General features: G+C 43.2%; 1 protein-coding gene across 1 annotated transcript; it reads right to left on the bottom strand.

Moving 5' to 3' along the window:
* Positions 1-666: 666 nt before the first annotated feature.
* Positions 667-23,897, bottom strand: ALG6 (ALG6 alpha-1,3-glucosyltransferase). Its single transcript, XM_061353459.1, has 15 exons — positions 23,847-23,897; positions 20,952-21,063; positions 17,368-17,452; positions 13,907-13,996; positions 12,897-12,985; positions 10,603-10,685; positions 9,925-9,989; positions 7,519-7,704; positions 6,930-7,065; positions 4,566-4,651; positions 3,686-3,770; positions 2,561-2,631; positions 1,956-2,024; positions 1,614-1,812; positions 667-1,150 (listed from the first exon to the last, which is right to left on the bottom strand). The coding sequence occupies exons 2-15, from the start codon at positions 21,031-21,033 to the stop codon at positions 953-955; spliced, it is 1,524 nt and encodes a 507-aa protein (XP_061209443.1). The 5' UTR covers positions 21,034-21,063; positions 23,847-23,897; the 3' UTR covers positions 667-952.
* Between the last annotated feature and the right edge of the window lie 1,841 nt (positions 23,898-25,738).

Below are 25,738 nucleotides of genomic sequence, written 5' to 3'. Positions count from 1 at the left end.
GTATCCTCAGCTTTATTCCAGTAGAACCAAGAGCTTTTGGCCTTTCAGCCCTGTTAGAAACAGTTGAGAGTCAAAAGGCTACAATCATGTCAAAACCAAATCACAGCTGATGACTACAGTGAAGGAAGATGCATCCTCCACCCTGCTGCACACACAAGAGCCTTCCCCTTCCCAAACATCACAACCTCTACCCCTGCACCCAGCATTAGCTTGTGTGTGTCTGGGGCTTAGACAATTCTTCAGCATTCCAGAAGTGCTGGTACTGAGGAAAGGAACACGTAACACAAGAATACCAAAAGCCTGTGGGTGAACCAAAGCTGCTATTGGATTGCTGTGCTGATGGGCTACAGCACTTGGGTCTGTGCTGGGGCTGAGCTTTAGATCCCATCTGCTGGAGGCTACATGTCATCCCCTCCAGCACCAGATGAAGAACCAAGAGCAGAGCATGCCTCCCACTTGGGCAGCAAAGAGTGATGTGCGACAGAAACTGACACAAGAAGAGAGTTTATGACAGAAAACAATACAGTGAGACAACTTCAGAGCTACCAGTGAGGAGTTTCTACTCAATACTTAACCTACTTGCTCACGCTTTTTGTGCTGGGAAACCTGTAAACTCAATGGCATCAAGCTGCTTTGCTAATACAGCCGGGGGACTTCAGCCTTAACTCAAAATTTGGTCCTTTATTAAGGAGTTTAAGTTTACAAATGGTAACAAAAAGTATTACACTTCTGCAGACAACACCAAGTCACATTTCCAAACGCTCTTCAGAATATTCCTTCCTTTAAAAGTCCTCGATCACTCTGTGTTTCAATATGCATGATGTGTTTCCTGATTCTCATTAGGATACAGGAATTGTATTACAGCACAAGCAGGTTTACCTGCAATGCCAGACACTGCTCGTGGAGAATATTCTGTCCTTTCACAGTTTAGTCCTTGATCTTCACAGGTTCATTAACTGAGTTTCTTCTGGCTTTTGCTGTTCTTTGAGTCCCAGAGAATAACAACATTAAAATACACCAAAAATAGTATAAAATGTAAGCAAGAAATAACAGACACTGCTAAAGGGAATAAATCCGGTAACCTCTGTGGGGGATGCACCATGGCACTCATCACAGACAGGACAGCCATCAGGGTTATGGAGAGAAGGAACTGTAAGAGAAGGAATGATGCATTAGCTAATGGTGATTCAAAACCTCAAAGAATAAGCTGTTACTTTACTACTTGGCTGCTCTGTATTCTTCACTCTATACTTGCAGAAAAACACTCCAGCACATCTTTACACAGACGCAGTGTGGCTTCCCCTGCTTGGGGCTGTATCACAGAATCTGGACTGGTTTGTGTTGGAAGGGAGCTTAAAGCTCACTCAGCTCCAACCCCTGCCACGGGCAGGGACCCCTTCCACTGGAGCAGCTTGCTCCAAGCCCCTGTGTCCAACCTGGCCTTGAGCACTGCCAGGGATGGGGCAGCCCCAGCTTCTCTGGGCACCCTGTGCCAGCGCCTCAGCACCCTCACAGGGAATAATGTGCAGTTACAGACATAAAACTGGTTTATTCAAGTCCTTCAGTACCAGGAAGAGTTGCAGGGAAGAGCTGTGGGAATCAAAATAACTCACCAGCATCCTGACAATCTTGGGAAAGGACTTAAACCAAGAAACGTGTCCCTTCAGGGAAAGGGAGAACTGCTTCAGCTGCAGGTCCTCTGCTGAAGTCTTCTCAAATATGGAGAAGGAAGTGGTGCAGACTGAGAGGAACGCCAGCATGGTCACAGTGTAGGCCAGCAGCAGGCCATCTTTCAGCAGCAGAGGCAGCATGCTGTTAAAACAGAATTACCCACAGAAGTGAGGGCACAATCCAAGTTATACTTCAAAGAACATAAAAAGAAAGGGGAAAAGATGTTTATACTGGAGCTGGGGAAAGAACATGTCTTTAAACACTATTATCAGCGTCCAACTCACCTGAAGGTTGACACGAGTAAAAACCACGTGGCCATAAAAGGGATTTCGTTTATGATTAAGCAGACTGGTCTAGAATGAAGAGAGGAGAAACAGGTAAGCAAACTCTGAGTGACAGCACTTCCCCCTCTACCCGGATGCTGTGCTCCCAGTCCTCCAGGAGGCCAGGGAGCTCTATTCCACACTGGCACAGGCTTGGAAAACCCCGGAACAGGCAGCACCAGAAGCGCATCCTCTGCCAGAGCCTCTCAAAATCCTCCTTTATCAAACATTACTTTCAGGTACACACAGGACATCCAAGCTCAACCTGCAACCATGCTGGGCAGCTGAGTGACACCTCTGCTTAGCACGCACCATCACCTCAACCAGCCCCAGGCAGGCAGCTCTGGCCTGCACCTCTCCATGCTCCAGGACACACGGCCCAGAGATGGGTGAAGCAGGAGAGACCAGCACGGCTCTATTTGCATGCTTTCACTTATGAGTTACTCAGAAAAGCAAATGCATGGAGTTTTTACAATCAGATGTGTTTGTAAGTGAGGAAGCAGCATGCAATAACAAGGTCAGCAAAAGAAGATCAAAATATATCCCCAGAAAAATCATTTACTTACACTGACACTAGAAGAATAGATTTTTCATGTACTTGAAAGGAGAACAGGAAAAATGACAATGCACAACTAACCTTAGGAAAGCAAATCAGAGACACATTAGTCTATGTGACTGCAATGCAAAGGGAGGCTTTAGTTTCTCTGCTGGCATCGACTTTACAGGAATCTCTGAGCTAAATGATGTAGCTTTCTAATTAACTGCTACATTTACTCCAGTGCCATTTCCAAGTGCACAGAGGTGCTTCTGTCTTCACCTCTACACACTGAGAAACACACTGCTTGGAAGTTTACTCAGTGTAGTCACAAAGCACTTAACATGAGGAGCCCTCGCTCTTGCTCTGCCAAGAGCATCCCCAAACTGTGGGATGCTGTTGTGTGGCAAACACAACATTCACATATACAAACACTGGCAAAGCTCAGTCCTGATGAGAGCTACCCACCTCTCTGACAGAAGATTTTGGTCGTCATCATGACCAGCCAACACCCCAACACAGTCCTTTTTCCTCCCACCAAATTAAACAGACACTAAAACATAAACCAGTTCTTAGAAAGGATAAATGTTAATTTTAAGGCAATGCTGTGATGAACTTTCAAAACTTGACTTGCATAAAATTAGAAGTAGAAATTATCTTTTAACTCTTGAAACCTTAGGACCAGCTCCATAGGATTTTAATTTCGAGGAAACACTGATTTTCACATGTAAGTCATGTTCATGTGCTTAAATTCAGTGATATGACTAAGGCAAGGCAAACATTTGGGAAAACAGTATCATCTTCAAACCACCAAGGGCTCACACGTCCATCTTGGGACATTTGTTACTGATTTTTGCAGCTGATACAGTAAGAAAAAACTAGTACTTTGGAAATAGAAGGCTTTAATGTGTATGGAGCCTTCTAGAGACTCTTCAGAGGAAGATAATAAGAATGCACACTAAATAATTGAGGCTCAGGGAGAAAATCTGGATTTAAAAGACAGGTCAGAGCTCTGGACATACGATAACAAAGCATTTCAAGTGATCTCTTCAGCAGCAGCACAATGACATTGACTGGTGCCACACTTCACATCACAGCAAGTGGAACTACTCAGAGGCTGACCTAAACCAAGGAGCAGTTAAAAACATGCACTTACCAAAGCAAACTTCAATCCTCGCAGAGAAGGCTGGGCTGTGAGCTTTACACAAGCAGGCAGCAGGCTCAGGAACGTTACAGCAAAACTAAGGAGATGTGTAAGAAAACCAGTTTCAATACACGAGGAGCTACATCCACTACGATCACTTGTGAAGGTTGTCTAAGTTTGGAATTCTGTTCTCATTTTCAGAAGTACAAAATGACCCAAGGAGGCTCCATCACAAGAGCACCGAGCGCTTTTCACTGACAGACACGCTTCTGAACAAGGAGTAAAGCATTTATTAATGGCAGTCCTAGGGTAATGTTGGACTCAATGAACTTAAAGGTCATTTCCATCCCAGCTGGTTCTGTGATTTCTATCAATACTTCTGACTCTGCGGACCTAGACTTGAATCCTCCCATGTAGTCAGAAAACCAGACCTGTGAACTCTAACTTCCAAGCGCACTACGGGAGGTAGTTCTTTAAGAGGAAAGCATGGAAGTCTTATCTCAGTTTTAACCAACCAAGTAGCTCAAATCGCTATGTAACCAAGCAGGAATTTTTTCAGTCATCAATATTCCTAACAGCACTTGGGGAACAGAATCACAGAATGGTTTGAGTTAGAAAGGACCTTAAGATCATCCAGTTCCAACCCTCTGCCAAGGGCAGGGACACCTCATACCAGACCGTGTCACCCAAGGCTCTGTCCAGCCTTGAACACTACCAGGGATGGAGCATTATCACTTGGAGGAAGCACTGCTTGGGAGGAAGGTACAATAGAGGAAATAAAACATGTATTCAAGATTTTAAACACTATTTCTCATTCTTTGACCAAAATCAGTCATTTTGCAGAGATTAACACCAACAATAACCTATGTGAAACACTTCAGTTATGTCTTACCTGAGTTTTAGTTGCGTTTGAGGTGATATTATATCCTTTATCTTGATAAGGACACTTAGACTGCACCAAATATTGGCTACTTTATCCTGGAAGGGGGGGAAAAAAGGTAATTAGCAATAGTAACACCCATCTGAAGTAATGTTTGTGACAAGAATGGGGCTTGGGAAGTGGGGATTGTTGGGTTTTACCATGATAGTGCAAAGAGACACTTGCAGATATGCTTAGATGTACTTTATATTATTCTGATCTTCCAAAATGGGAACTTTCAAAAGACTCAACTAAACAGAATCACAGAATGGTTAGGGTTGGAAAGGACCTTAAGATCATCCAGTTCCAACCCCCTGCCATGGGCAGGGACACCTCACACCAGACCATGTCACCCAAGACTCTGTCCAGCCTGCGTTGAACACTGCCAGGGATGGAGCATACTTCAGAGTCACTGAGAAATAGCTCTCCAGCACAAGAGACTGCCCCTGAGCTCAGGAGATCACACACTTGGTGAGAATAAGGCTCTGAACCTACCTGTCCCTGAGTAAACACTGCTGTATACGAATCTCTGATTGAATGTGAAGACATTCTGTACAGTGCCACGTTTCATGACGTACCTGTGTGTGCTTAGCCGTGCTTACCGCCTGCTAGCAATGACAGAGTTAACCTCTAATAAATCAAGAGCTCTAAAGACATTAGCAGTTGTGCTAGGATCACTTTCAGAATTAAATCTGTAACCACAGCTCTCATGCTCCTGAAACTCATCCCGAAACAGCTGCTGGAGGCACAGCTGTGTAGACATAACACCGCGAAAGCTGCTCGCACCAACAACTGAGCCATCTTCCTCACATGCTCAGCAGCAATAGAGTATGTGCCTCGAACCTGCTCAGGATTACAAGCCAACAGAGGGTTTGGCAGCACCAGCACACACACACACACACACACACACACACAGGACGCCTACTTAGTAGCCAATACGGTTTTACAACCAGCAGCATTTGTTACTGCTGCTGTAAATGGGAACTGATTCAAAGAACCTGTTCCAGGCACCCCAGTGTAAATTTACTGCGCGTTGCTTACGTGGACAATTCCTTGGTTTATCTCCATCAGCATCCAGCAACTCACCCCTGATCAGCTCAGGAAATATCTGGGCTAATATTAGACTAAAACCCTTCAGCTCTTTCTGACTCCTTGGTTATTGTCATTTACACGTTTCAGTTTTAAACTTGGTACCGAATGAAAACTGCGACGACCAAAATTATCCATTTCTAAATTCCAAACAATTCCTAAGAAATAGGGTTAGTGTTGGGGGGGTGTTTGCTCTACTTTGGGATTTCTGGACATGGTCTTTTTTGGAGGGGTTGTTGGGGGTTTTGTTTTGTTGTTGGGTCATTTTGGGGGGTGTTGGGGTTTGGGTTGTTTGCTTTTAACAAACCTAGTAGAGAATACATTGAGAACACTTCAATAGCACTGCCTAAATAAAAAGCTGCCTTTGGCCCTTCAGCAAGAGAAAAGTACCATTTGTGATATTTATAAGTAAAGAAGATAGAAACAATATTTAAGATGAATCAACCTATGTAAATATTTGCTTAAATCCCCAAGATATCAAACCCTGGAAATTCCAAGCTTCATTTTATTGCTTAAACTAGAAGCTGAGAAGCTGCTTTCTAAAGCGTAACATTAAGATTCATGCCCTAACTAAGCAAAACAGCAGCAACAACTCTGTGTTGCCGAGGAAAGGAATCCCCATTCCTTTATCAGCAGGACTCCCTGGTGCTGTGTTAGCATTAGGTGAATGAGGAATTGCTTTCCTGGATTAAGGCTGCGGTACCCAGCACCCTGCAGCATGCAAATCTCCATAGCCTGGGGAAAAGGAAAAGCAGAACTGGCCTAAAACCTGTGGAAAATAGGGGATTTTCAGTGCCAGTTTCTGCAAAGTGGGACTAAAAGGAAGTTGCAAACTGCTCAAACCACTATCTTTAATTATTTGATTTTAATAATGAATCCTGTCCCAAAGAAGCTGAGCAGGACTACAGACAGAGGCTGAAGCTGTTGACTTTCAAGGTTACATCTTCTGACACTGTCAATTACTATGGAATCTATTTCAATGGAAAAATGTATGGATTGAAGCATGGGTTTGATGATGGGATAAGTGTTGTCTACTCGTATAATATCCTGGAAGATGCCAGCTGAGCTGGGGTTAAATACTGGATTAAATAACTGGCAAGAAATGACTGCTGAAGAAGGCAGCTCAGATTACGAGTTCTGTGGTGTGTCTCCCACATGAAATCCCTAAAGGTCACGCTGAAGGTTTCTCAAGGGATCTAAGAATACAGAACATTTACAGTGGGGTGGGGGAGAAGAAAACATGCATGCCTCAAACAAGCCTCGGTCAATGGGAAAGAGTCTTCTGAGTACTTGCATGATTTGTTCCATGTCGGTACAGAACGGGAGCCAGCAGACAGCGAAGGAAACCACCACTGTCCCTGCTATCTTAGTTAGCAATACTAACCTGCAAGCAAGAGAAACACATCAGAAAAGATCAATCCACTTACTGGTAACACAAGTCAGCTCTTAGCTTACAGCATAAACCTCTTACAACACGGGATACGGAACTGAAGGCAACAAATCTAAATCAGGAGCCACGAGCCCCACAGGAAGAGCTCATTGTTCCCCATGAGAACCATAGAGTTAACTGCTGTCAATCTTATCTGCTTGCCTGCTGCAGCCCAGATTGAAGTTAGTTTACAGCACAAAGACTGCCAAACACACCTGAACAGATTTTGCTGTTTGTTCAATGGAAATATTTCATGTAGACCTCAACAAAATACATTTATCTTGCAGGAGAGGGATACATTACAAGAAGTATCTTCCACTAGAAACTGATGCAGAAGTGCCCACATGCAAACAAGGAGAATGACATTCCCAATGCCAGGAAATAGATACAATGGTTTAGGTCACTTACCCCTTTCCTTTCAGTCCCTTCTTGAAGCACTTGCCAAGCAAATAGCAGAAAAAGGGCAGAGAATGGTAGAGTTCCATTTGCTTGTAATTTAAGGCCAAGCAAAAGGCCGCTGAGCCCAACAGGTCCCAGTCATAAGACAAATACAGTACACCCCACAGGGCAAGGCCCAGGCTCACTGAATTGTATATGGTTTTTTATGTCAAGGACAAGATACACATCTTCATACTGGAAGGCAGCAATGAATGTCCAGAGGGGTGAGTGTAAAACAGCACACAAGAGTTCTTTCAAGTTAGTTTTAAAAGCACACTGCCCATTGTAACTGTGCTGGTCACACACAGAAGTAACTGTACTTCTAGTTAAGATTTCTAAAGCCTGATTCAAAATTTGCACAGGCAGATTTGAGGCTAAATAGTGTGTAATTCATTATACAAGTAACATGTATTACGTCAACCGGGATTTTGGGGACTATGTTGTCAAATACATCAGGATAAACATGTTTTTCTTGGTATTTACATGATTAAAGATAAACACTTCAAGAGTGTTTCCTCCCAGCTCCCAAAAGGTATATAGAACATTCAAATATGTCAGTATTTAAACTATATATTACTTAGATCAAGGACTTCTGAGGGTTTTGTGATATATTATGCTCACACCACACTCTCATCCACAAGCAGTCCCCTTAGCTGCTAATACTGTACAAACAAGGAGTAAGTTGCTAAAACCCGTGCCAGCGCCTCAGCACCCTCACAGGGAAGAGCTTCTGCCTAAGAGCTCAGCTCAGTCTCCCCTCGGGCAGGTTCAAGCCATTCCCCTTGGCCTGTCCCTACAGGCCCTTGTCCGAAGGTTTCTTGTAGGCCCCCTTTAGGGCTGTATTTTACTGCCATGTATATTTGAGATCTCAATTTCACATCAACACCAAAAGGCTCCGTCCTTGCAGGGATGTGCAGCAGCAGTTCAGGTTAAGTAAATCTACTGTAGACTTCTTGAGAGCTGGTCACAGCTAGAGAAGTTATCCACGCAACAGGGAGGCAACAGAGCACAGCAGACCCTGCACTGCATCTGTCTGCTTCAACACAGCATCTGCTACACCTGCATCACCCAGACATGAGGTTTGTGGAATCCTTTCTTAAGTATTTGATGCTCAGATTCCACAATGTCCACAATCTATTCCAGCATTCCACTGTAGTTATGGTTCAAAGATTTTTCCATGTATTTACAAAACCACCCAAGGATTCCCTATGGTGACTTAGGGATGTTACTTCTTGCCCTATCCAATGTGGAACACTCAGAGCAGATAACTGCCTTCCTCTTTATACACACTAGAAACTGTAACCCTGTGCCACCTCCTGACCACCACCTTCTCTCTAAGAAGAGATTCATCCATTCCCATCCCTATCCTTGTAAGTGATGTCTCCAGACAATCTGTATCTTTAGAGTCAGGCCACAAATACAATTTCAGATGCCCTGAACTGTAAGTCAAATACTCAGTAGCATTATGAACTCTTCCTTTGAAATCTACATTCTAAGATATGCTATCTTCCAAGTTCACCAGGCACTCTCTTAGAAAACCACAAATTAGTATTTGATTGTCAAGACTTGATTTAGTACACCCAGAGATTCAACATCTCCTTGGAGTAGTTAAATATTAACTATTAGTATATTATAATATAGTATGTATAATAAAGTCAAATATTAACAAGAATTAACATTCATTACAACTCCAGGGTTGTGTCCCACTGGCTCAATGGCACTACCTAGCACAGCCTGGAGGAGTCAACTAACAGCACCTGTTTTATGATGTGCAAAACCAGTGTAAAACCAGCAATCTTATTCAAATCTTATTCAGTCTTAGTCCATCTGTGAAGGTGTCTGCCACCAACACTGACCAGGCAGCCTGAGAGCCTAACTCATGTTAGGTGCCCAGCTGGTAAATGCTTAGGCATTATGTGAAGTGAATCCAGTCTCATGTAATGGTAAAGGTAAGACAGGATGGCATGTTTTATAGAAGTGAACATTTTCCACACTCCACCTGACTCACCCCTCTGCCACCTCAGGCAGATCTAAGGTGGTTCTCTCTCCAAACACAAAGCACAGGAGCACAAGCCATCATTCCTTCCACTCTATAGTGTTGTCACTGTCATACTAGTGATGTATTCTGCAATAAGGTGACTGACAAACATGAGCTCGAGGCACAGAAGAATGCTGTTCATGTCTGATTTGTCCCAGTCTCAGCTGTTTATCCCCAGTATATTCCAGACTTACAGTTTTATCATCTCTGCTTTGGGGTAGGCAGAAGCCCCCCAGATGCCTTTGTACACAGAAGTAACCTCCCGCCCAGCTAAAGACAACTGCTGAAAGAACAGTGTTACTTCGTAAATCGAAAGGAATTTCACTGCAGAAGGATACTGGAAGTGTCCATGGTCAATAAGGATGAGGCCTGGATAAAGCAGTATGCAGAGAGCACTGGAAACCTGGGAAGAAGGATCAAAAGAAAGAGGAAAATAATTATTGCTAAGTTAGAAATAGAGGAACTTACACTACTAAAATTTATCCCTCCATGGTGCATCCTATATGTAGGAATCTGATTTTCTACAATATTCTGAGGAATAAAGAAGGATCAAGATTTTCCATAAGTGAGAAAACACGGAATAGAGACCAGGCTCCCCTTTGCCAACCAGCTGAGATCACCCACATCCACCTTAAGCCTTGGAACCACTCCAAAACCCGTAAGACTTATTCCAGAATGCATGGGTTCTGCCATAAGGACTGTGCAAGACAAAGCAGTTCCTGCATTCCCCCACCTTGGGTTTAATACCCAAGTAATAAGTTCACAAAGACACAATTCAGGAGTTCATGGCATCTCAGCTTCAGAGCATCTTGTTACTGAAAGCATTATATTAACTGCTGTCAGATAATTAATGGCTTTAAGGCCTTTAATACAAGATACACTGATTGACAACAGTTCTTTGTCAACTAAAACCATCACAGTGTTCTACACATTAATCCTCATACTGTTACATTTCTTCCCTGTTTTAAGAGGATGTTCTCTTTGTTTCTTCATTTACACACACACCAGATACTTGCCTTCTTTTTAGTAGATGTTTCTTTCAAGGAAAAACAATACAAAATAACAGCAGGAATATAAACCAGCAAATCAGCAACAATCACTGAAAAACAAAGAGTAAGTTTCCATTAGAAGCCTCACACATAGCTCATTTAATGCTGCTCGAGTCACCCATTTTCACATGGATTGTGAATCGTTGACTCTTACTGAAGGTTTTAACTTCTGAATGCTCCATGTCTTGGTTGTGTTTGGTGTTAAAAAACACTCAGATGATAACTACACAGTGTTGGGGTGAGACTGATTGCCTGCCTTTTGAATGCGGGGTTTACCTCTGCACCCTCATTGAAAACTTCACTTAGTCATTCAATTCAACTGGATTTCACAAGTCCCAGGGCTATAGCTTCAGCTGAATAAACTTTCCTATTATCTTACATTGTGCTACAGTATGTTTCATTGCTTTAAACATAGCTCCTGTTAGCAGCAACACCAAAGCTCTTTTTTTTCAATACTTTTGGGAAAAAATATAGGGAAATAAGCATTAAAATATCAGAGAGTTCTTCATCGGAATAAACTGGGGAGTTGCACTTCAAAGGACAGAAAGAGATGGGTGTACAGAATTTGATCTTGTTAATGTCTCAAACGCTATCATTTCTGATGTCCAGAAGCTGCTGCTTCCATGCGTTCAGCTGTTTTGGCTTCTGGCACAGCCTCAGTCAATAAGGGAGCACACTCTAGTTCCTCACATGCCGAAATGAGAGAAGGCATTCTTCGCTCTCCAAAGAAATCAACTACAACCAGATCCAGTCAAGTTGTTTGATGAAACAAATAGTCTGGAGACACAGTTAAGAAGCTCTAGGTTAGAACTATCCCTAGTGTGTGTGATGTGAATAAATAGTCTAAAATCAGTTATTTGGCTTTCATCATCTGCCTGCAGCAAGTATTTGTACAAGGGTGGACAACAGAACCAGCAGGTTCACCTGACTGGAATTGTGTCAACTCCTGCTCATGCTTAAACCACCAGGTGAATTGAGTGCTGTCTAAAGAGCCCGAGAAAGAGTCACATTATCCCTGTACACCACTTTCAGTTATTCCAAGAGGGAAAGTATAACTTGCCTCTTTGTAGTCATAGGATTTGGAAGAGGATATTTAAAGCCATCAGTTATTCAGTGCTGAAGCCACAATTAAACAAAGAAACCCAAGGCATTAGCAAAGCAAATCCACTGACACTTCAGACAAAGGTGCGATGCCAAGAGCTGACGCCGACCACCCTGAGTTATTTGAATGCATTCTTCTAATGGCTATTGTTAAAAAGTGTTTACCAGCTCCGCTTGTGGTTTGTCAAGTGAGTTGATTTCAAAACTAATAAAGCCCATTTCAAGGGTAATTAAGTTCTAGTGATTTTTATTTCTTTCCAATTCAATCAATTCCTAAGACCAGACGGAGGTTTGTGAAGTACTGAAAAGCTACTGAGGAACAACAGATTCTGCTGCTGCAATGCAAAAGCATTTTGTGCAATTCCAGTGCTACACAAAGCAAAAGAAACCCTTCAAATGAAAGAAAATAGTAACAGGATAACACAGCATCTACCATTGCTTAGAGAACAAGAGCTCACAGGCCCCACTGTTTGCAGACCCACTGACACAGCTACTGAATTAAGTTATCCACATGTATTTTTTCACCTTTCCTTTGTAGCTCAGAACAATCAGATGGTCAGAAAAGTGGCTGCAGGAAAAGGAAGTTTAGGGTAAAAGTGGTAAAACACAATTTTATCCTTTTGTTAACAGTTTATCTCTAGGAAGTGGTGTCTCTGAAAGGGGTATCTTTAAAAATGTCAAATACCTCTTCCTTTAAGATAAAGCACACAGCTCATAATGAACCTCTCCAAGACCTCAAGAGGCTGTTAATGCCAGTCTACATATGAAATAATTCCATAATTAAGACCAAGCCAAGCTGTAAATGAAAAGCATGTTTATGAGAATGGAAGGGAAAACAACAAAATGTTACAGATTATGCTATAATCTATATTGTATAGCTGTAAGCTATATTATAGCTATATGCTATAACAAAGTGGCTTTGTCTTAAGAGTTTTTACTGAATCAGTTAAGAACTTGTTTAGGTATTTCATCAGCTTCACAAGTATGGTAGAAGAGAAAAGAACACAGGAGTTTGGTTCATAAATGGAGCTGCAAGGCTACCCAAGTCCAAGAACTGGGAATAAACTGGTAAAGCCAGAGAAGCTGCATGACATTAAACATGCTAAATTAGTAAGCAAGACAATCTGTACCTTCATCCTGAGGAAATATAATTTTCCTACCTGTTGTACGCATAAATAACTTATGTGGCTGACTCTCATACCCCCGAGATGTGTGCAGGGCAATCCAATCAGGATTTATTAACTTTGCACTGTAAAACAAAGTACAGACACATCAAAACGTAGACAGTTCTCATTTCCCTTTACACTCCTCTCAGCAATAAAGATGACATGCACAGGAGCATATCCCAAGAATTAAGATGAATGGAGAAGGAAGATTTCAAAGAGCAATAGTGATCAATGGGAGATTTCCCTCCCGGCTACATCAGTTTATGCTATAGACTTTAGCTGCTATTTCACAATTAAAAAGGAATCATCTTTGCAAACAGGACTGGAATACAATATTTATTAGGACAAGGTAACCACCTTCAGAGCAGTTCCACTGACTTTTAGAAAAACAATTGTAAATACCTTTCATGCTTAAGTATTAAATATAAACCATTTACAGTTCACACAGATGCCCCACATAACTCAGCCGGTGCACTTTAACCTACATTCTTATTCCATAAGTCTCATTCCAACAGCAGTAAAGCCCTTGTGGAAAAAGTATTCCAATAACAGAATTCTATTTACATGATATCCAGTCATCAAATGTCACTTGGGCTCTCAACCCACGAGAGCTTTCCCATGAGATATGCCCAATTCCTACAGCACTTTTCTCTGTGCATCACTGATCCAACGGTAGCTTGTATGGAAACATAAATGTCTAAGTCACATCTAACTCTGCTAAATTTACAGACCTGGCAGAAGGAATGCAACCCTTCAGTCCCCCTTGAGGTAATTACAAGGTAGAAAACCAGCAGTATTAGTTTTAAGCAGTAGGGATACACATAAAATCTATTCCCTAGCTTTAAGGAAGCAAACAATACTCTCCATTTCATCAGCTGTCCAGACTGGTAGTTTTTAGCTACTGGTTTCTCTCCTCAGGAGAGACAGACGCAAAAAGGGGAGAGGAAGGGGGAGAAGAGAGATGAATTTGGTATTTCATGAAGTACTTTAAATCATGAACTTACATGTAAGCACACACAAGACTGTGGTAGGCAGTAAGAGGCGGATAATCCAGGCCCCAGTACAGCAGGTTGTTATCAGTTGTATTGAAGTACCTAGAATAATAATAACAATTAAAACCTTAATAAGGCTCTACATTTCCAGCTTTGCTTCAGCCCAAGGATAAGGCTGAATATTAACCCAAATATTTGTATTAACACGTTCAAAATCCCACACAGGAGTCAGTAACTTCTACATGTGCTTTATCTTACCGCACACCAAAATATCTCAACAAAACAAAAGCAAAAGCCATCCAGAGCACTCTCACTCGTGTTTGCAAAGTATGTTCAAGAACACTGCTAAAGCTACATACCTGGAGAGGGAAAAGCCTTGATGTGAATGGAGTCTGACAAAAATCCAAACACTAAAACAAAGCCTGCACAAGAACTGCTGGACACATCCACTGCAGCTCTAGGCTTCTGCCTGTGCTGGGCTTTGCACATCCTCACCTCCGTCTCCAAACCAAACCTACCTTTGTCACCCATGTCAGTAATTCCAGGAGACAGCTGTTTGCCAAAATAGAAATAAAACCAATGGAAACAGCAAAAGAAATTTCATTCACTAGTTGTTAACTCTTTTTCCTTATATTTAATCCTATTCCTTTCTTTCCTGGACTTGGACAGCACATGCAGTATGTGACAATGACTTTGGAATAGTTCAGCTTTCTCTGCTCCTCTTTCAGACTGTAGTGTAGCACACTGCGAACTGCTTCTGCTCAACAGAAAATCTGGAAGTGCTGAAAACCCACCTGTTGAAGTTATACTTGAACAGAAGTGGAAAAGGGTGGCATCAAGATACTACACAAACAAAAAGCAGCATTTATCTGGAAGAGAACTATGCCACAGCAGGTGCACCTAGGCAGCAGTGTCAGCATGAACGTAGGAGCAGGGGCTAAAAAGTTCCTTAGAAGGCAGCACCAAGTTATCAGAGTAACCTCAATAACCACACAAGGGCACAAACCTCAATCAGATACAACAGCCACAACCACTTTACCTCGTTCTGCCTCAAAAGTCAGGGGGACATGTGAAAGAAAGGAAAAGGATTTGCCCATTTGGAATTAGGTGGTGTCACGTGTATGGAAGACTGGCAGCAGTTAGAATTAAGTCACCTCTGCCAAATGAGAAACAGAAAGCCTTATCCAAGGAAAACAGAAGTCATAAAAATAAGGCATTAGACCCTTTATATCTCACAGTGAAACAGACTGACTAGCCTAACTGCCATGGGGCAAGCTTGTGGCTCTCCCAGTTTCTCTTGTCAAATGCAGCCAATTTTTGACATCTATTATAGTAAATGATATTTCTTGAATTCTTCATGAGCTGCCTGAAGAATCTGATGAGCTGATGATAAATCACATTCCTCTGAGTTGCATCTCTGCTTCTTATCCTACAATTCCAGACTGTTCATGCCAAAGCAGTTCAGATTCTTCATGCAGATTGTAAGAGTCCACAGCTTTGTCATAAACTTTCTGGGTTTGTCTTAGGTTTGGGGGTTTTGTTTGGTTTTCTTTAATTTTACTGTCCATAAACTCCTAGTTTCAACAGAAAAAAACAACCCCTCTACCCAGTAATACTCAGCAAAAAAGCTGTCACAGTTTTAACTAGCAGTGTAATAGGGAAGGATGTTCTTAAGAGTAGCCTTTAATAAATAATCTCAAGAATATAAAGAGTAATATAGAAAAGAAATACTGAAGTTCTGGCCTCCGGCTCAGAGATGTCACACAAGGAAACTAATACTGTAGTTTACTGCACCAATTTGTCTTATACATCTTTGTTTTGGACCAAAGGAAATAAGCATGGAACACACAGCTATATAACCTATAGGTGCCTGTGTAACAGCGTGACAGCTCTCCTCCCAAGAGCTTCTCTCTGTACGTACAGAGCCAAGTTTACAGAGGAACACTTGCTGCATAGACAGCTCTTCTCATACTAAACAACAGCGTGAGAAGTGATTAGAATCTCAACTTCAAATTTGAATACCATTTTTACACCTTGAACTATAATGTCTTTTGTGCTTATTTCTACACGACAGGAAGAGAAAGACAGCTTAGCTTAGTTTTCTAAAATGTAATCCCTTCCATGTCAGCCAAAATGTTCTTTTCCACCATCCAAAACTGAATATGACTTTGCTGTGTTAGAAACTCAATTCCCAAAGCAGACCTAATCCAAAAATGTTCTGTTATAAATAAAACAAAGAGCAAATACAACAAGGCTGAGATGCCCAGCTGGCAGCCCAGAGGCGAAACCCAGCCTGCAATATAGTTTCATCTGCCCTTGGGGAATGCCTACAAGTAATGCCTGCTATAACTCTTAATTTTAAGTACATATAGTTCCACGTAGCAGAGTGGATCAAAGCTGCCAACTCCATCATTATGTCAGCTCTTCATTATCCCAACTCTGGCACAATGAGGGTTTGGATATCCCAGAAAAACACAGAAATGATAATATAGATACAACAGGATGATCCGAAGTCACAACATAAAGTCATCTGCAGCAGCATTTCAGACTGTCATACTTTCAGAACTGACCCCATATATATTTACAGCATTACAACTGAATTAATATTCTATTCTGTCATATTAATCTTTTCCCCAACAGACAGCTGAGGAAAAGATCACAGCAAACAGAATGCAACCATCCCTATTGGAAAATGCTCTGAAGTTCCAAAGTGTTCCAGTTTACACTGTAGCGTATATAGGGACAAAAATCATGTTTACCATTCCACACAAGCTCTAAGAAATAATAGGAACAATATAAAAAGAAATAAAACATTTGGAATCATTTTCCTACTGATTTAAGTGATCCGTACAAACGCAGCTCACTCTCATTACACCTAGAGTCCAGGCACCCACATTTTAAAACCCATATTAAGAACACGGGTATGAACAACAAATTTGCAGGTGTAAAAACCAACCAGTGCCTCCAGCACAAGAAGTCAAATCTCTGCATTTACTGGCATGCCTGTACCTTCCATCTTAGGGGAAATGAGCAGAGCTGGGTCTGGTTTTGTCAGTGCTGATAATCATGCAGGTTTTAGTGTGTTAGAGATCCAGAACTGGGGAAGCTGAACTGATTTTTTTTCTAACCCAGGAGAACAAGCTTCTCTAACATCTCATATAAACCTGATGAAAAACCTGCTTCTGGATCTTTCCATTCAATCCCAAACAAAGCTGGAGCCTCACAACAGAGAAGTCAGAATAGTTTGTTACAGAGACTCATAGCTAGCAAGTCAAAATTCCAAATTTAAGCTTTTTTTGTGAAGAAAACAGTGCCTCAGCTTAAGAACAGGGTGATACTGCATTAATAATAAGGGATTTTAGCATAACTCAGGGAACAGTAGAGATGTTGCCGAGATCTCAAAGGTACATTAAGGGAAGATACAACCCCAAGTTTCATTACATTTACTCCTCGGTAACCCACACACTACGTACCACTGCCTGATGGGCAAATTGTAAGTAACTTCTTGCCAGTGCCTCTGAGCTTCATAATCTCCATACATAGGTGGTTTTCCTGCGCCTAAAAAGAAAGGACAGTACTTAAGGATTTGTTAAGTTTATGCAGATTGCTTTTCCTCTAGGTATGCATTTGCATATTAATATGTCACTAATTTTATTTGCCATTCCCTTATGATGTTTGGGAACGAAACAGACCTCATCGGCTACGCAGTCTAACAGGGAAGGGAAAAAAGAAAGTTACACATTCTTGTGGCCTTCTGGATATTTCTGCAACAAGCATTTATCAAGATATTCCACTGTGAAGAATTGCTTCCTCATCTGACAAAAAAATCATTTCCAAGTGTAGATGAAAAATGGGGCACTTTCTCCGAAATAAGAAAATGCACATAACAGACACCCTGCACTGATTCTGTGTGAGCTACGACGTGTCCTTAGTATATAACAGTTGACAGCGTTCTCACTTGTGTTTCAGCCACGTTGTGGTGCTTTGCTTTTAAAAGTAACAACCAGCCTTATTCTTTATATTTCCTTAGAACCAGGGACCTGCTGCAAGTCCCCCAGATCCCTTCCCTCTGCTGCCTGCCTAGCAAGAATACTGCATCTGTCCCTTAATAAGGAGTTCAGATGAGCCATTTACCGAATGAGGCCATTCAGCACACAGAATAGGGTTGGAAGGATTTTTTCTTATGATCTGCAAAGCTTTCTAAATAATAACTGCTCCATTTCGGTTTACAGGAATTCTCCCTCACACATTTTTCTACTGAGCGACTGTTATGTAGCAGTTCTGCAGAGTGAATTACGTTAAAGGGCACTTTTCACACACGCATGCATAAGTCTCTCAGGAAACCAAGATGTTCCTTTTATTTCCACAGGGAAAAAAGCTTTATCAATGCAAATACTTCAGATGTCTACTCATAAACAATCACCTCAACACAGGCCTAACTCTGATAACGGCAGTATGTTAAGCATCTTTATCACAGAATTTATTTACTTCTATTAACCTGTGCTTATTGAGAACAGGAACTGGACTGATAACACCTCCAGTAAAATATTGACACGAGGCAGACAGAGATTTAAGAGTTTCTTTAAAATATAGGAAAGCCATCTATATTTTTTTCACATGATCTATGGCTGTGGGAGTCACACAAGCTCAGATATGTACTACTTATTCCTGGGTAGTGGAGAGAACATTATCGCTGCTATTTTAATCCTGGGTAGTAGAGAAAAGAGATTCTCTCCACGGTATGGCACATTCAACTGAAAGTCTCCCAAATAAGTGAGGTCACTGGAGAATAGGAGGTTTAGCAGTGACTGTTCTGTAACTATAAATCTAGAACAGAGAAACTGTCATAGGGTTACTGAAATACAAGAAAAGGTATTACCCAAATTACAGTGTTTGAGTGTGTTCATATGCACATCGGTACATATCTAAACCCACACATTTTATTTCAGCTCTCAAAACAAAAACAACCACAGGAAGAGAAATTAATTCCTTCACAATGACCAGGAAAGATCTTAACCCTAAAGTTCTATTACTGAAAGCCAAATACAGAGATGGATCACGCATCCGTCTTAGCCTGAGAACGCACATTCAGCTTCCACCTACAGCAAGCATCAAGTATGAAGCTAAACAGAATTCAGAATTCATAAAAATTGAGTGTTTTATTTAAAAAGGGTCACAAACACTTTAGAGTTATTGAGTTCTGTTGTAACCTGGAAGCAGACATTTTTAAGGGTCTGAAGTTGCCTTTCCACAGGGGTGTTTAGCTTTAATTTAGCAGGAGTTTAGCAATGCATAAAAAAATATGCATTAATGTATGAAGCCAAGTTTTTCCTCAATAATTCTCCAAGATCAGGCAATCTAAGGTCATCATAAATGGTGACCTTTCAAAACTAGGTATTAGTTACGGGCTTCCAGAACACAGATCCAAAAACACGGTGGATGGCTAGCGACTACAGAATAGAACTGAGATGGCAACCCAAGACTCTACAGTAAATAAGGGCAGAACTAACCCCCTTTCTTCTGGCCATCCACACCACTTCAGAGCATGCTGAATCAGCACTTCTACCAGAGCCCCCTTCAGAGAACGATGACTGTTTCTAATCCTTTGCTCAACTTCACTGCAGTGAGCAGCAGTGAAAGCAACACAAGATCACAGCCATTTAAACACTACCCTGACCATTTTTTGCCCTGCTCCTGTCATTAAATGTATATTACATCTGAAGGAAGTCAAAAGAGGAAAAAATAACCCCAGCGTAGATATGCATGACAGCTCTAACATTCAGGTTTGCCTTTTTTAACAGCCAGCCAATGCTCAAAGTTAAGCACATGCTTTAATAATTTGCTGGATTGGATCAGACTCAGCTTTTCCTATTCCAAAAGAAGTTACACAATCATTGCATAGGAAACAAGACCAGAAAAGATGGTATTTTAGCTCAGGCATCACTTTTAAGACTCTCAAAATCTGGACAGGTTTGAAATTAAACCAACTGTAAAAAATCTACTTAGCAAAGCAATTGTAAGTACTTGCAACACAACAGGAATTTAGCATAGTGTGGCAAGAGACAGGGTGTTTAGTTTGCTGTCTATGAATGGATAAAAAAGCCTCTGTTACCTACAGAGCAGATTTCTTACAATGGCACCTTCAGAAATCAGACCAGCTGTGCAAGGTGTGCATGCAACTTCTCAAGCAAATTCCTTCAAGCAAGTGAAACCCAGGAGCTACCAGTTTAAAAATCACTTGAATGCTACAGAACAACTCCAACTACTCAGGGAACGAAGCTCCCGATTGCCTTAACAGAGAACTAGAGCTGAATTTGACTGAGCTTGTGATTCTTTTAATTGATGGGGATTAAAAGTAACGGTTTGGGTTTGAGGGGGTTTTAATTTGCAGAGAGCAGGCTTTGTGCAAGCTCGTGCCAAGTGTAGGAATGGCACTGAGAGGTTTGGAAAAAACAGCTTGCTAGTCTGTTCAAGCATACTGAGATGGGGAGGAGAAAACCTCATCTATTAACAGATTATAGCTCTAGTTTATGCTGTAAACAACCTTAAGGAAGTATAGCTACAAGGCAGAGTGTAATCGCTCACCCCACATCATCTTCACACTGTCTTCATTACCACCAGTACAGCTTTAGCTAAATATAAATTAAGGCTATATCTATTATAGAACTTAAAGGACAAGATTAAACAAATGTACAATTGGATTGCAATAACATTCTGCACCTACTGAAACAACAAAGGCATGGGGTGAACTGGCAGCTGTTGTTCGGCTCCTAAAACATTACTGACCATCACACACACACAGAAAAACACATTGTGGTGTTTTTTCCTCAGCATTTTATTCCAAGCAGCTGTGATGTTAATCACTGCGCACTTCAGAAACACAGGAACAAGGTATTACACGAACCCCAGGGAAACAGAGAGGCACTAAAATATGACGATACTTGAAATAACACATTGCTTCCTATTTATGATTTTACATGCAAGTTTATTTTAATTTATCACAAGCTCCATAATTCACCTTCATGTGGTTGCTTTACAGCCCATGAACACGTATTACCTGAGTAAGAACTGAGTGACACAGTCCAGCGTACAGTAAGTGCCAGTAAAACAGTGATTGTCATTAAGCTCCACTTCTCCATAGCTGCTCTTTGTAACAAGCCGAAAGGTACCTGAAAAAAAACCACCATAAACATTGCTACAGCACTGTCTGTGGGTTTGTTCCTTAGGCATTTAATAGCACAACAGCTAGTCCCAGCTTTCTCTCCACCCAGTAGCATTCGGTTACTGTCTCGTGTATGGAAGCGTGCTGCAATCAGGAGGGGTTTCAGCACTGGAGAATTTCTAACCATGAAGCCCAAAGCTGCCCAGAAGCAATTTCCTCCACTGCTGAGCCAGAAGCTGAAAAGGCATCTGGTAAAATGCATAAAAACAGCAGCAAGAGGGGTAAAAGATTTCAAACCACCTGAGAGAAGTCAGTTACCAGATCAACACTGCACTGTATATACACATACAAACTTAAGCATCCTCTCAATAAGCTCCACAATCTGTTCTGCAAACATATAGCATGTTTTTACCTGTGACAAGAGAAGATTCTACAAGAGACCAGTAGCAGTAGTCAAAATACACATGCTAACCATGAGCATTAAGTAGCTCACAAACTATTTGTCACTGAACAAGAAAAACCTCTTCTGAGAAGTCTGTAAAAATTACTATATTAATAACTCACTAGGAAAAAAGTTATTATTAACAAGCACAGTTTTAACCAGTAAGTGTCCCAGTATCAAGTATCTGCTTGATTAAGAAAACCACTACCAAATTACACAAAGTGCAGCCTTCTCTGTTGATGTACACATATACAAAAGTGATTTAAAAGATAACTATGTGCTGGCAAGGTATTAGCTGTTCTTCTCCTGCCATTATAGAAGCACAAAGACCACTATAAACTCTGTAACAAGTGTTCTAATTCCACAGGAATACAGTCCAGTGCATAATAAATGACCTGTGTACCACCAGCCTAGGAATGCAACATCTGGCATTAGTGACCAAATGCAAATCCCTGAACTAAACCTTACTTCAGTCTCCCCAGTATTCACAAAGGGGGTTAAAATTCTACCTCCCCCTTCCCAAGCACCAGCAATGTCTCCCTAGAAGATACATCGAATCAAACCCACCCAGCTTGAGAGCCCTTTTCCATCTTTCTACCCAATAAGGCAGGAAGACCGATCTCCCACCAAGCCTGCTCACCACGCTAAGGATCCAGTGAGATACACTGCTAGAGCTCTCAAATTAAAGGCCACATGCATCAAACTCAGAAATCAAGACAGTAATGATGTTGCCCTAAGCAAACCCCTCCCAAGTACAAAATACACAAACTCTGACCCAGGGAATCAAAAATGTTTTAGCCTGAGTTAGGAAAAACTGAAAAAGAAACTACTCCAGTGTTGACAGGGAGAAGAGGCAGCAGTAAATCCAAAGCTGTGCTTTGCCAGATCAGCAGCAGCAGCACCATTCCCTCCAGTCAGCAACAGATACGTTACAGATGAGTGGATGAGCCTGGGTACAACTGTCAGAGACTTTCCTTGCAGAAGAAGCATCATCCAATTTAAGTGAGTTTAATACAGTTGCCACTGCCAAAAATAAGGCAACAAAACCCAACCCACACAGCAGCAGCCCTCAACTGCTGCTTTTTTAACAAACAACATCAAGACATGATTTTCTGCTCAAACTAAATCTGTATTTGGTGACCCAGCACCACTACCAAGGGTAAAATACTTTAACAAGAAAACTGGATGACAGCAGTAGATCACCATCTATAGGTAGAAAGGTGAATACTGGTATCCACAATGCTTGCAGTGCTACAGCTGTGCCCAAACCACAGGTGAGGCACCTTGACCTAAATAACAGATACTGAGGCTGACTCTGTGGATCATTTCACCCTAAAGGAATGCTCCTGCTTCCTAAACTTGGGTCAAATAAGCCCAGAATCCTACCTGACTTCCCAAATCAAGTATCACAAAGCCTGCCCTTTCTCTTCTATAAAACAGTTACATCTGCTCTTCCTTTGTATTTGCAGTTAGAACAATTACTAATTACAGCTTCTTAATTCCTTTGTAACTCCCTCATCTCTGCTCCTCCCTGTATCTCTGCCATTCCCTGCATTTGGGGTAACCTTTTCAGGGGTACCAGGTTTATTCTCTCTGCTCAGAAGTGGTTCTCCAAATAGTCTTTCCTCCTTCTTAATAATTACTCCATACACCCTGAAATAAAAGCAAAAGCACAGATCCCCAGTTTCTGCTATACCATTGGGTAACAAAGTTTTCAGGGTAAGCTAAAGCTGGTCTGGTCAGCCTCAGACTTTGTATCTCTGGACGAGCAACACCAGAGGGTCCGTCAGCGAGATGCCGCCGTCTATAGAGTGAATCACAGCCCCGGCCACCCCTGTCCTTCCACGCTGCCTGCTATAAGGATGCAGATAAACAACACCGATGCAAACGGCCGCTCCCTGCAGAGGGAACCCCACAGAATGCCGGTTCGAGAGATGCCAGCACCCAGCACCACCGCACGCGTCCCTCCTCAGAACACAACCACCACGTTAACAGCGTGCTCTGTGGAACCAACCCCCGCGCCATGAGCCTGCTGTTCCACCACTCCCGGTCACAAACCGCGTTTAACTCCCGGATCTCCCGCTCCCGCTCCCCCTCCCCGGAGGGACACGCGGGGTGGGTGCTGCGGGGCACCGGCACCGGGGCCTCCCCTTCCCCTCAGCCGCCGCCCGCACCGCGGGGTATCGCGGCACACGCACCCCGCGCACCGGCACCGCCGATGCTCCGCTCCCGGGCCCCAAGGGGCTCCACAGCGGCCCGAGGAGCTCTGCGGGACCGGGAACCGAGCAGCAGCCGCTGCTCCGCTGCCGCCCGCCCGCCCCATGCCGCCCGTTCCCGCCGATCCTTACTGGGCACGTCCCGCGCGCACGCGCTTCCGCCTCGCAAACGGCTTCCGGCCTCCACCGACTCCTGCGGGAGCGCGCGCGCGCCCCCATGAAGGCGGCACGGCGTGCGTGCGTGCGTGCGTGAGGGGGAGGGGGAGGGAGGGAGGATGCTCTGCGCCTGCGCAGTTGTGCTTACGGCGGGTGCCCGCGGGCGGGAACGGCGCTGAGGGGGGAAATGGGGCTTTACCTCAGGGATGAGGGAGCCGTGAGCAGCCCCGGTGGAAACGGGCAGGGGCGGGCCCGCAGTGCGCACCTGCCCTCGGAGGAGGAGGGTGCGGCTGTGTCCTGGCTGCGGCTGGAGTAGAACCGTGGAATGGTTTGTGTTGGAAGGGACCTTAAAGCTCCTCCATCTCCAACCCCTGCCACGGGCAGGGACCCCTTCCACTGGAGCAGCTTGCTCCAAGCCCCTGTGTCCAACCTGGCCTTGAGCACTGCCAGGGATGGGGCAGCCACAGCTTCTCTGGGCACCCTGTGCCAGCGCCTCAGCACCCTCACAGGGAAGAGCTTCTGCCTAAGAGCTCAGCTCAGTCTCCCCTCGGGCAGGTTCAAGCCATTCCCCTTGGCCTGTCCCTACAGGCCCTTGTCCCAAGCCCCTCTCCAGCTTTCCTGCAGCCCCTTTAGGCACTGGAGCTGCTCTAAGGTCTCCCCTTCAGGAGTCTTCTCCAGGCTGCCCCAGCCCAGCTCTCAGCCTGGCTCCATGGCCTGAGAACTTTATTAGCTGAGATCGTGAGGTTAAATCAGAAGAAATGTTTTAAAGCCATTCCCCCTTGTCAGAAGTCGGTGCTCATTCATGCTCACATGCATCCTTCATGGCACAGGTAGTGCTTAGCTCCTACTGCAGCGGTGCAGGGAGATGGGATGATGGGTGTCAGTGGTGAAAAGCCCAGTCCTGACATGTGGGAAGAGTCAGGCCATGAATCCCAGTGTTTGTTTTAGCAGAAGGGAGCAGCTGGAAAACTTGTTCTTTAACCCTGCCGGAGAGCTGGGGAGCAGCTCCTCAGCCTTTGTGTCTGGGAGCCATTGTATAGGAGCCAACCCAGAGAAGAAAGATCCTGTGCACCACAGGCCTCCTTCTCACAGCCTGCCAGCTTCACAGGCTTCAGTTCCCTTTAAGTACATAGCAGAACATGGTGCCCCATCCCTGGCAGTGCTCAAGGCCAGGTTGGACACAGGGGCTTGGAGCAAGCTGCTCCAGTGGAAGGGGTCCCTGCCCATGGCAACGGTTGGAGCTGGGTGAGCTTTAAGCTCCCTTCCAACCCAAACCATTCCATGAGTCCATGTACAATCCTAGATCACCTTTGTACATCCCTTACCACTGTTTATAGTTCCTTATATTGCTGTGTTTTTCTTCTGGTTGTGTGTCTGACTGAGGCTGGTGTATGAAACTCAGCAGAAAACGCATTGGTTTTAAACGAACACCACATACTGAGGGCTTCATGGCCAGGCTCCCAGATGGACTGCCATCGGTGCTCTCCTTGGGACTGCTATCCCAGGAAAGGTGGGAAGGGTTTAAACTCAACTGCTACAAATGGAAGTATGGTCAAGAAGTATTTGATCACTTGTAATAGAGACATTCAAGTGACCAGAGGTGGCATGAAAACAAATTTCATCCCAGATTGTGGTTTGAGATGTTCAGGTTGTGTTTAAAATACAGAAACACTTGGCAAACATACAGTATTTCATATTATCAGAGCTGGCTTTCCTTCCTTGATGTTCTTCCAGTGCAGTACCATATGGAATACCAATTTCCACTCTCCCAGCCATTTTTCAGTTGAGTGCAAACTACTTGGATGTCCTGGTCCTGCTCAGATCCGCTGGAATTCCAGGAGCTGCCATTTGTGAGTGTTGCGCCGGGT

The sequence above is a fragment of the Neopsephotus bourkii genome, unplaced genomic scaffold (assembly GCF_033783945.1).
Source record: "Neopsephotus bourkii isolate Nb327-2 ecotype Australia unplaced genomic scaffold, CSIRO-AGI_Nbou_v1 NB_673, whole genome shotgun sequence".
Lineage (NCBI taxonomy): Eukaryota > Metazoa > Chordata > Aves > Psittaciformes > Psittacidae > Neopsephotus > Neopsephotus bourkii.
Note: the sequence above shows the minus strand (reverse complement) of the source record. Positions and strands in the feature narration are given on the sequence as shown.